Source organism: Nestor notabilis, unplaced genomic scaffold (assembly GCF_000696875.1).
Source record: "Nestor notabilis isolate BGI_N333 unplaced genomic scaffold, ASM69687v1 scaffold24526, whole genome shotgun sequence".
In the NCBI taxonomy this organism is placed as follows: domain Eukaryota; kingdom Metazoa; phylum Chordata; class Aves; order Psittaciformes; family Psittacidae; genus Nestor; species Nestor notabilis.
The window spans coordinates 3,306-15,191 of record NW_009933748.1 but is presented as its reverse complement, the minus strand read 5'-3'; the positions used below and the strand labels follow the sequence as shown (position 1 = coordinate 15,191).

Genomic DNA, 11,886 nt, shown 5'->3' with positions numbered 1-11,886 from the left:
ATCAAGAGAATGCATAAATAAAATAGTAATCATCTCACAAAAATACAGGTTCTGTTAAGTGGGCATTGCAAACAAAGCCTTGAGCGCTTGGGGTGGGCAAGCCTGCACTGAGGGGACAACTCAGGTCCTCCTGGGCCAGTGCAAGGGACAGCCTGAGAGTGCCCGGGTCTCCTGGGACAGGGTCCCCAGCCCGGGCAAGTGCTTCTGCAGGGAGAAGTATGGGTATGTGGCCATCTGGAAGCTCAACATCTGCTGGGGCTGGTGGTGGAAAGATGGAGACCTTCCAGAGAAGAAAATCCCAGGGTGTGCACAGAGCTGGTGGGAAAAGATGCCCGTGTCCCACAGGAAAACGCAATTGGCATTTGGCTGTGCCCCTCCATGGCCCCAGGAGCTGAAGAGCCAGTGCCCTGCTTGGCTGGGTGCCTCAGACACAGCAGCAGAGCGTGGAGCAGTCGAGCCTGGCGGGGGTCCCGCTGCCCCCGGCCTTCTTGTTCTCCTTCGGCAGCAGCAGCACAAAGGCCATGGCCAAGGCGCAGTGGTAGAAGCTGTGCACGTAGGTGTAATCCCACTCCTACAATGGGGAGAGCGTTAGTGAGACCTGCCGGGGTGTTTGCATTAGGTGCAGAACATTAGGATTCTACAAGTAGCCAAAAGGAAAGGAACAAAAACAAATTCCTGAGCCTTCTGCCTCTTTTTCTGTCAGAGAAGAAAAGATGTGCAGCCTCTAAAACAAAACAGCAAAGTGGATTTAACACATTCTAATTTGCACGTTTCCCAGTCGGTGAATGGAGTGTTTCATTACCCCGCAAAGGCGGCGGCGGTGAGGCTGCAGCACGGGGGAAGGCGGCTTCTGCTAAGTGACGTTTTTATGTTCTGCTAGAACGTGCAATTACTAAATGCTTTGAAAACACCCCTGGGGTGGCTGCGGGGTTGTGCATAGCGGCTCCCGATGCATGGCGGGGCTGCAGGGCCGGGCTGGGCTCCGGCAGGACCGGAGCCGTGTCGGGGCGTTATCGCGGTCCCTGTGGAATGGACAGACCCTCCTGTGCTGCGCGGGCGAGTGGCCAGCGGCGGGAGCAAGAGCTTGTAAACATGGACTGAGCGCCCCTGGGAGTCCACTGATCGCTTTCTCTTTGGTGTGAGCCAGCTTTGGATCTGGCCATGCCTGGGCCACATCCAGCCCTGCCGCAGCTCTGCACCCTGTCCTGAAGTCACCCATGCCCGGTTTCCAAAAAACCCCGCTTGTGTTTGACAAAGCTGTTTTGAGGACCATGTATGGCTAAAGAAAGCACGGTTCACTTAACTGGGGGGAAAGAGGAAGCATCATCCTGCGCCTCACTTGCTGCCATGCCTGTCCTTCCTCACACCACAATTAATGGGCATGGGGCTGGGATGGGGGCAAGCAGGTTGGAACCCTCATCCCTGCTGCTAACCCCAGAGACCCACACCTGAGCTGGGTTTTGTCCAAGGCTGGAGGCAGCCCAGCGGTGCAAAGGGGCAGATTTCCTATCTTGGTAATGGCCTTTACACCTTGTAAAGTCAGTTTGAGTGAACAAACAGGTACCTCAAAGAAGAACCTCAGCATCAGTGCTAATGCCCCAAAACAGAAGCCAGGGCCGATCTGTTGGGTGTAGACATTCTTGTCTGGATAGAGCCCTTTCTTCTCTTTCATCTTTTGTAGCTGGAAGGAAAGAGAGAGCACACCAAGGGTATTGACCGCGATTTAGCTGCTGCTCCGCATCTGAAAGATCCCGTGGATGCTGAAATAAAACCAGGCAATACCCCCAGAGCAGCTCCCCTCGGCTGCAGGGTCTGCCTGCACAAGGGAAGCACCTCTGCCTGTGATGTACAGGAGGACCGATGTGCTGCAGTGGGTCCTTCTGCCTCATTCCTGATCATAATGCTCTTTTAATATTCAGCCCCAAAACCAGCTCAGGGAGTGCGTGCCCTCACAAACCCAATCTCTGGGACAGAGGGTCCCAGCACACCATCTGCGAGCTGGGGGATGCAGGGTGGTCCCCTGCCTTGGTCCCCTCCTTGCCCATCCCCTCCTCATCATGGCCACTTGCTTTTAGCTGCTGGCTGAGCAGTTGGACAGGGCTTAGTGACTGTATATATCTGGGACTTGCAGCACTGTATTTCTGTGATGCTTGGCAGTATCTTCCTGCAGATTTTATCCCATCACTGGATCCTTCTCCTCGCCTTCTCCTGCCAGTGGCTCCACCAGTGCTCTCCCACCTTGGTCCACAGCATCTGCCGTGCGTGGGGCACAGGCTGCAGTGCAGTGCCCGGCTGTCGAGCCTGGTGCAGGCAGGCTACAGGCAGATTCTTTCCCACTTTATCACTGTGTTTTATGCACACCTCCACCGGCTCCGGGGCAGTTTATCAGACCTCTCTGCCTCTGAGTAGCTGTAAAAACTCCATAAATATGTTCCTCCTGATTAGAAATGCAAGGACAGGAGATGTGGTAGCTTGCTCAGACTGATCGGATCTGGCGTTTATCACCGGGGCTGCTTGCTGTCTGCATGCTTTCTGCTCAGGTTGAAGGAGAAGTGCTGTTTAATCACTGTGATGACCTGAGCTCTTCCCTACGTACCCATTTCACAGTTATCACCAGCACAGCCGTCCCGATGGGTCCTGAGTAGACGCCGTAGCCCCAACGGTCATGGTAGATCCTCACAGCGATGGTGAGGACACCAAACATGACAAAGGTCGATCTCTTCGGCTCGTCAAACTCTGCCAGGGCTGCATGGGACCGAGCACAGGGAGCATCAGCTCACGCACCCCCTTCCTTGGCTGATCCCCATAAGCCTTACAGGGGTATGTCCTGCCTGTCCTGGGGACCCTCAGCATCCAGGTCTGGTTTGCCCTTCTTATGCCTCATTGATGGGGAAACCGAGGCACACGGGGGCAAAGCAAACCACCCTGAGACATCTGAGTGGTGGGTCTAGGAGCTGATTTTAAGAGTCTTACATTCAGTGTTGTGTGTGGGAGCTAAAGGAGATTTCCTACCCGTATTCCTCTTCCCTGCCTCGACTCAGAAGTCATAGGTGATTGCAAAGACATTTGCATAGAGTGAGCCCTCCATCAGTTCTTGGGTTGATCCTGCATCTCCAGCTCTCCCGAAGCTGCTGGCTCAGCCCTAAGCAGCCTCCACCACCCCGCTCTGTGGTAGGATGGTGCTCAATGAGCAATGGGACTGGGCTGCCCCGCCGTGCCGGCACCTGCCTGAGGTTCCAAGCTGGAAGTCGCCAGAGCGAATGAATTATTAGAGGCTTTTGTTTAGCACAGAATGGGGTAATAACTGATAAAAGTTAGGGATCCCAGTGGGCTCCATGCTTTTCCAGCTCGCACAGCTGTGTTATGGCTGTCCTGGATTTGCATTCCGGGAAGCGTGCCCAAGGGTCTGCGTCCACACATGTGCACTTGGGCTTTACAAGCCACAGCGAGAGGCTTCCCTGGGCTTCAGTCACCACACCTTCCATGTCCTTGGATCGTGGTTTTATAGGGAGTTTGGCTAAGGGATAATGTCCGCATTTTAATCTCTATTGTTTCCCTGTGGGTCAGTATTTTAAACACTGGAGTCCAGGATTTGTATTTTTTTGCAAGGGTTTTGAATGCAGTAATGAAGCAATCAAATTGAATTTTGCTGCAAGGAGCCAGAGTGTCTGGATCAGCTCTGACCTACCCTGACACTGCTGTTATCTACTGAAAATGCCCTTCCTTCCGAGATGATTTGCCTCATTGCCTTTTCTAGCTGAGCAGAGAGAGCACTGAAGTGCCATGGCCAGTTTGGGAGCTCACCTTAGGACTTGCACCTTGGGGGAACAGAGCCATTTCTAAGGTTAATATTTTCCCCACTCAGTTTTCCCTGCATGGAAGAGTTATCCTGTTGCATATCCTAGAAGGGGGATGATGCTCTCTGCACTGCTCGGTAGTGAAGGGAGGAGGGAGGGGTCTGTGCCCAGTGGAGGGGATGCTGCCCTATGGCTTGTGCTGGACTCAGGGGCTGCAGAAGCCCCCCATCCCGGACGGAGGTCCTGCACTATCCCTGGAGCCCCGAGAAGCAGAGGGGAGAGTCCTGTGGGTGTTTTGGGGCTGTACGTCGATGTGGAGACCCCAGTTCAGCACTGGGAGCGCTGGGGACCCCGCCTGGCTGGAGCAGGGACTGGGTGTGCAGCTGCTGGAGAAGGTCTGGGTTTGCTGAGCAAAGCCTTTGCTGTTGGAAAGTGACTGTCCCTCATCTCTCCCCTTACCCTACTCTCTTCTCCTGACAGAAATAATCACGACCTTCCAAAAAAGATGTTGGCAAAATGGGAAGATAATAGGTTTGAAGTTTTCATCCTCCTTTAGTACTGTACTTCTTTTCTTTTTTAAATTTGTTACACCTTGTTTCATTGGCAAACGAGGGACAAAATGAGAAAAAAAGAGTGAAGGGAATGTGGGAAAAGGAAAAGTGAGGAATAGGGCAAGGGTCCAGATTTTTAATAAAAAGGAAGTGAAATATATTTCTGTTTTTTTTTCTAAGCAGATCTAGTATTTCCCATCAACCCAGACCAGGCTTTTGTTAGGCTAGGAAGATATATTTGTTTTGACTAAACTACTTTGATTTGCATGTTACCAGAGGAAATGGTAGATTCTGCATTTCTTAATGTCCCCCAAGTCAAGATGGGACAAGCTGATGGGCTCAACACGGGGAAAATGAGGAGAAATGGGAGATTAGATGAGTAGTGCTCATAGTACTGTCCTGCCCTGAGCTATAGCACAAGGCTGCATGTGTGACTTGCCAATTTGAAATAAATAATTCTACTGTCGTAAGGACATGCAGAAGAGCTGGTGAGGGCAGGGGAGCACCTGACTAACGCAAATGCGAGGTGCCACAGCTCTGTTTGTCCAAGAGAAAAACTTCCCCAACCACCACTTGGGACAGTTTTCGTGTATGTCTGGACCCCACTGAGTGCAATGGCTTTCCAAGGCATTAGTGATATAAAAATGGATTAAACCATAGCATGGGCTGACTGCTATGAAAGACAGTCTCAGAGCAAAGTCTTGCAGATGGGAGCTCAACAGCATCAGGGTTTCTGGGGGCTGAAGACACCAACCATCCTCCCAGCGATGCTGACAAATCCTGCCTAACCTGCAAAGGCTGGTGGAACCACGAGAGACCAGTGCTTACCCATGAGGGACACCCAGATGGACAGAGCTGTCCCATAGATGCTGAAGTACTCCAGGATATCGTAGCGCATGAAGCACAGCACTGATAAGCCAGGGCCATCACATGCATGGTAAATCTAGGGAAAAGACAAAAAAGAACTCTTCATTAGGGTCTCTAGTGGTAGGACAAGGGGTAATGGCTTTAAACTTAAAAAAGGGAACTGTAGGTTAGATCTAAGGAAGAAGTTCTTCACAGTGAGGGTGGTGAGGCACTGGAATGGGTTGCCCAAGGAAGTTGTGAATGCTCCAACCCTGGAGGTGTCCAAGGCCAGGCTGGACAGAGCCTTGGGTGACATAGTTTAGTGTGTGGTGTCCCTGCTCATGGCAGGGGGGTTGGAACTAGATGATCTTAAGGTCCGTTCCAACCCTAACTATTCTATGATTCTACGATTCTATGAAGAAGAAAAGATTAGAAAACTAGTTGTTTACCCACAGAGTAGTGAGGTAAAAGCTTTTACCAACTGGTCTGAAACAGCCTTTGTGTGGCTGTTGAGAGGGAGGAGGCCCAGCCACAACAGCAGTCACTATTACACCAGGGTTACTGATAGGCAGTAATGAATATATTTGAGACATAATGTCACACCTTTCCTGAGGATTAGAATTCTTCTCTCTTAGAAAACATTACTTATGGATGAGCTTCATTTGGCCTCTTGATCTGTGCCAGAATTTGCAATCTGATGGCCTGAGGAGGTCCCAATTGACTGGAAGTTAGCAAATGGGATGCCCATCTAAAAGAAGAGCTGGAAGGAGGATCTGGGGAACTACAGGCTGTCAGCCTGACCTCGGTGGCGGGGAAGGTTATGGACCAGATCACCTTGAGTGACTCTATGTTGGACTGGATGACTTGAAAGGTCTTTTCCAACCTAAAGGATTCTGTGATTCTGTGATTCTACGGTTCTGTGACCAAGCTGTGTTGAGCCAAGCCCCAGGCAGCGCAGGGACTTCCTCTCCAGCAGAAGGAGGACTCTGGGGTTATGGTTCTAATTGCGAAAGATTCTTGTAAAACAATCCAAAATGAGTGTCCTGATGAAATGTGTATGGATGCCAGGTCACTGGCCAGCGAGACAGGGTTTACATGGCCAGAGTCTGAATACTGGGGAATTCATTCATTAGTGCAGTCTCTTAAAAGTCGCTGGCTGCTGCCCATTAGCTCATTGATCAGGTTATTTGCAAAAAGCCCATTGTCATGCAACATAAATGCAAACCAAGCCAAGAGAAATTTTCCAGTGCAACCAGAGGAATGCTCCCAGTGTTTGCCTGGCGCTCGCCTTTTCCTCTGAACACTCAGCCCTGCAAATCTGCTAGTGGTAGCACTAGTGTGTTCTGCTGTTTCTGAAGAAGTCCCTTCACTGCTTGGCAGGACGCCCTTGGAACAATCCCCGCTGCCATGGCCCAGCGGGGGTGCTGGTATTATTTATAATGGGAATAGCTGCAAGTCCTTTGGCTCGCTACGGTTTCTAGAAAAGATTGCACCACAGCCGTAATTCTTTTCTCTGTTTGAGATTGGGCTCGGGGAGTCTGGAGACAGGGGGAAGAAAGGGTGGAAGACACAGAGTGTGTTTCTGGCCAGCATCACAGCACTTGTCTCCGATGGACATATGCTTTCACTGCTCTGATGAGGTCTCCTGGGGGAGGAGGAGTGGGATGCTACAAGAAAGGCAACAACAGCAGCTGCTGCCTGTCCTACCTCCCCTGACCATGCTGGGGGCTCGGGGAGTCTGGAGACAGGGGGAAGAAAGGGTGGAAGACACAGAGTGTGTTTCTGGCCAGCATCACAGCACTTGTCTCCGATGGACATATGCTTTCACTGCTCTGATGAGGTCTCCTGGGGGAGGAGGAGTGGGATGCTACAAGAAAGGCAACAACAGCAGCTGCTGCCTGTCCTACCTCCCCTGACCATGCTGGCAGCACCCCTCCCTTTCCCTTCCCGCTCCAGATGGACTACATAGAAGATCCTAAATAACCCCTGGAACAAGGATCTTTTCCTTCCCTTCCCTTCCCTTCCCTTCCCCACACACAGATATTTTGCCTCTTCAGGCTCCTCAGTGAGGACCCATTCCACCTCCCACCAAAACACATGCCAATTTTCCTATTGACTTCTTGGGGAGGTGAAGCAGGCACAAAACCAGTGCAAATGAAATCGTAGCTGTTTGGCTTCCCTGGGGAGCTGGGGGGGCTCGATTGGGACGATTTTATTAACTAGTCCTGTAGTTTTGATGGAACTGGCAGAATTTGCTCTAATTGCAGTATTAAATGGTGGATCCTTAGACTAAGAGGCTGGCCTTGCTCAGACCCCTGCTAATGTGGAAGAGTTTTTCACACCAGGAAGGTCCTTCATCTACTCCCTGCCTCAGTTTCTCTGTCTCTGTGCAAGGGATGTGACAACCCTCATGGAGACGCCTTGAGATGGGTGGAGAAAAGAGGTAAATGCAGTATTGGTTGGGTGGCTGGGCTATTTCCTTCATATTCTTTAGCTGAGCATTGCCAGGGGGTTAAATAGGAGATTTTTCCTAGTGGGAATGCTGCTTTAGGTGGTCAGCCCGTGTGTGTGCAGAGGCACTGAGCAGGAATACAGAGTGCAGGGCAGCTTACTGCCAGAAGCAGGGATACGAATCACTTTGTATAAGTAAAGACAACTGACTTTCTTCTTCCCAGCCGAGGGAAGGAGGGTGATCCTGAGCCTGGTGAAACACATGGTTTCAAACTGCTCCGCCAGGATGGAGGGTTGATAATCATTTTTCTTGATAGCTCAGCAGCATGTTCTAGTCTTTCCTTTCGCAGTGCAGAAACTCCCCTGACTCCAACATTGCTCCCACCACCAGTTAGCGCTTGCAAAAATCAATAATTCGACTATGTGCTTTTGCTGAACTGACAGAAGCATAGAAAGAGACTCTGGATATGATTTAAACCCTGAATTCAGCATGGCCACTTATCAGCTGTAAAACAAAGAGAAAAACCAGCTCCAAAACACTGCGAGTCAATCAAGTCTCTTTGCACCCAGACCTTCTCCCTAACCTCACAATCATAAACCACCATTAAATCTATGTAAGGCCACCCCTTAGGACAGCCTAAACTGAAGAATTAACATCAGCATTACACAGGGTGGGAAATAACTGAAAATGGATATCCTGGGGGTCACGCTGCTGCTGGGTGAGATCCAGGTACCCCTCCCCATGGAGACCAGTGCCAGGGGCATCTGGGGGGATGAAACACACAGGGGAGGGTTTGGGTGCATCTTACCGCCACGAAGAACATGGTGAAGAAGTAGACCATGGCTTCCATGTGGAAGCGCCGCTTGGCTGCGATGCTGATGGTGGGGAGGAAGACCAAGGTGCTGATGGTGGGCAGAAGAAGCTTGGCCACCAGTGAGCCCATGGTTGTCTTGTGTACTGGCAGCTCCCGCAACCCGATCTCCACGCTCTGGACAGGGACGGTGCAGGAAAGAGCCGTGTCGAGCGTGCTTTAAAGTTTAAATGTCCTCGGTGCGGGAGGGCTAGGGCAGGGAGCAGCTGCCGCTGTGGCCACCCCTCCGCTCCCGGCTCTCCCCAGCAGTGACATTCCTGGTGCAGCAGGCAGCTCCTGCAGCAGATGCTCTGTGCCCCCAGTATCGCGCCGGTGTTCCTAAAAGAGCCAGGGGGAAGGTCGTCCTCGCACGCCTTGTGCTGGGTGTCAGACCTGGTGCACGGTGGGCAAGGACTGAGGGTTTGCTTGCTCCCATGAGGACACCCCACATCTACATCCCACTTCCCCTGTGCAGAGCCTGGGTCAGTGCTGCTGGAGCAGCCCTGCAGAGAAAAATCACCCTCTGTGCCATGGTGGCATGAAGTAGGGAGGAACTGGTACATGGCAGGTACCAGGTGATTCTAAAACAGTGGGATGTGTCCTGCTACCTCTGCTGTACCTGAGAAATACGCACCAAGCTCCAGATCTGCCTTTTATTTCCTCACAAGGACATACCTGGAACAGGTTGTTCTGCTCTAGCAGAGCACAGGCATGGGGAGTTCATTTGGTGCAGGGTCTAATGCCAGCTACGTGCCTATGTGCCCTCCTGTGCACTTGGTGGAGTTCAGTGTAGAGAAGTTTCTCAGGCATGCCCTCAGGCTTTGCATCGTGGCCACCTCCAGGGGCTCTGTCTGAAATTCAGGAGCTGAGTTTCTCTGGGCTGGAGGAATTTGAGCAGAAAAACTGGAGGAAAGGAGACCAAAAGCCAACCAGCGTCGAGGCTGTTAATCCACTCAGTGGCTTCTCTCTTTTTTTGTTATGACTTTTTATGATACCACTGCTGCTCCCCTCCTGGGTTAATATCTTTTCCTTGGAGCCTCACACGGATTCTCGGCATCTCTTCGGTACAGCTGTTCCCGGGACGCAGGGACCAGGAATGCTGCGCTTGAGCAACCGCCCTCATGGCTGTGGATTTGGGGGGAGGGTGCAAGCTGTGGTATGAGCCACCATTCCTGAGGCCAACAGGACGGGCTCGCCTGTCCCTGGGAGAGGTCTGCTGGGAAGCAGGATGCATACAGCAAAGAATGCTCTTTAAACCACTCCAGGTTGGAAAGGGCTCCGAGCAGCGGAGCAATGGGGAGTTGTGTGAGCAGTGAGAATGGTGTGACAGCATTAAAGCACTGTCCTGAGAGGGCTGTGCTGAGACCCTTGCTCAGGGCTCAGCTGAGATGAGCTGGGTATGGTTCCTGTTTTTAGCTGGTACTGCAGGAACCATCCACAGTTGCTGTCTGGACGCAGGCAGCATCCTTCTGCGGGATGCTGCCCACACCACGTCTCCAGCTGCCCTCCTGCATGGACAAGCCATAAACTTACCACAAAACCCTGCAAAATTTAGCCTATCAATAAATAGTGAAAAACTGGTGTCCTTATTAACTGTGCAAATTAATCCCTTCAGGCCAGCACATAAATACCTGCTTCTCCTCAGACATCCAGCCCTGGGTGGAAAGCGGAACTGAATGCCAGTGTGCCCTCAAGTACCTGTTCCTTTCCTGTACCACATTCTCAGACATATCCTTTATTCCCTGTTATTCTTACATTAGCTGCTTGGACCGAGGAAGGTGCTGGGGCTGCTGCACAGCAGTGCTTGTCCTGGTGGGGTTGGGGTTGGCTGGTTGCACAAACTGCTCTAGGTTCCTGGCTAAGAAAACCACATCCACCTTGCTTCTGTGGCCATGAGGCTGGTGTCAGAGAGGTGATAACACAGCTCAGAACCTGTTGGTGAGCACAGACTTCCACATCTGGGTGCAAAGGAGCCCCACACACTCTTGTGGAACCATTTGCAAAGCCATGCAGTGGTGTGACAAGCCACCTACTTGCAAGGATGTGCAAGGCTGGTTGGTGGTTGTGCGACAAGCAAATGGCATCAGGTTAAAAATACGATCATGCAGTTGTTAAATGCATTCCCCTCACCCCCATCCTGTGCCCAGAATCTAGCTGGAGCCCACTGGAAAGGAAACCCCCGCTGACTGCTGAATGCAGCAAGTGCCAACTATGGCAAGTGCTCCCCCAGGCAGAGAAGTGTTGGAGCTGTCAGGAGCAAGAAAACATTCCACAAGTTGTTGGGGTTTTGTTTTTCCCGTTTTTTCTCCCCCAGCTGCACAGCCGGGGCTGGTGTTTGGTTGGCAGCCAGCGCTGTAGGCACTGAGGGAAAAAAATCCCATCACTTCGCACACGTGTTCCAGCCATTGTTGAAAAAGAGATCCCGAAGTGAAGTGTAAGGCAAGGGGCAGGCAGGTGGCGAGCTCCTGTTGGGAGCTGCTGCTTAAAAGGTCTTTGTTCAGGCTGCAAAGGAGCCACAGTGCGAGACGTGGGCTTTGCAGATCTTCCCAGGAAGGAGCCCAGTAACAAAGGGCCAGGACTTTGTTCCCAGTCTCCTAAACAGGTAGGAAATGTAGAAAGAGCAAATTTTAGCTCGTGCATTTAAGTACTTCTGGAAAGCAAATTTTAAATCTCCATTCCACAGGGCTAATTTTGTGTGGACCAGAGTGCATGCAGAAACAGTGATACATATGGCTGAAAACTTGTTCCCAGATGCCAAAACCAGGTTCTGGTATGCTGTCCTGGATCCTTCCAGGGTAACATTAACCATGACTTTCTGTAAGCACGCCTACCCTTTCAACTCAGACATTGCAGCAAAAGAGAGAGACATAGACAGTTTTGTTTCGTTTTTAACATTAAGGTGATAGTTTGAAAGTAGTATATGTTGGAACAGAGGATGAGGAGTCTGTGTCTATTGAGAGTATTGAGAGTATATGCTTCTTGGGGTATGTATAGGATGATTTGTGTGGGGTGTACACTGCACCAGAGTTGAAACCTGCTCCATTGTGTGCCCCCAGCTACTGCCAGGTTTGAAATAACGGTGATAATGGCACTAAAATGGACGGTCAAGGTTGCAGCTTCTCTACGGGCTGCACCTCGTGGTGCTGCAATGCAAGTTCAATGTGAGCAGGTATGCACAGATGGCTGCGCCAGCTCAGTGCTTACTGCAGAGTGTTGTTTACCACTTCCATTACTTCAGAGTCCAACTTTTCATCTCCACAATACTGACTTGTGCACTCTGGTCTTAGGAATGATGATGAAAAGCTGGATGATGGCCTGTCCAGGATGATGTGCAAGAGCCGTGGTCCTGGAGCAGCACAGTCAGCTCCAAGGAGCCCTGAGCAATGTGAT

General features: G+C 51.3%; 1 protein-coding gene across 1 annotated transcript; it reads right to left on the bottom strand.

Annotated features, from left to right (window-relative positions):
- Positions 1–415: 415 nt before the first annotated feature.
- Positions 416–8,614, bottom strand: TMEM8C (transmembrane protein 8C). Its single transcript, XM_010017029.1, has 5 exons — positions 8,455–8,614; positions 5,177–5,291; positions 2,597–2,745; positions 1,565–1,681; positions 416–571 (listed from the first exon to the last, which is right to left on the bottom strand). The coding sequence occupies exons 1-5, from the start codon at positions 8,587–8,589 to the stop codon at positions 425–427; spliced, it is 663 nt and encodes a 220-aa protein (XP_010015331.1). The 5' UTR covers positions 8,590–8,614; the 3' UTR covers positions 416–424.
- Positions 8,615–11,886: the final 3,272 nt, after the last annotated feature.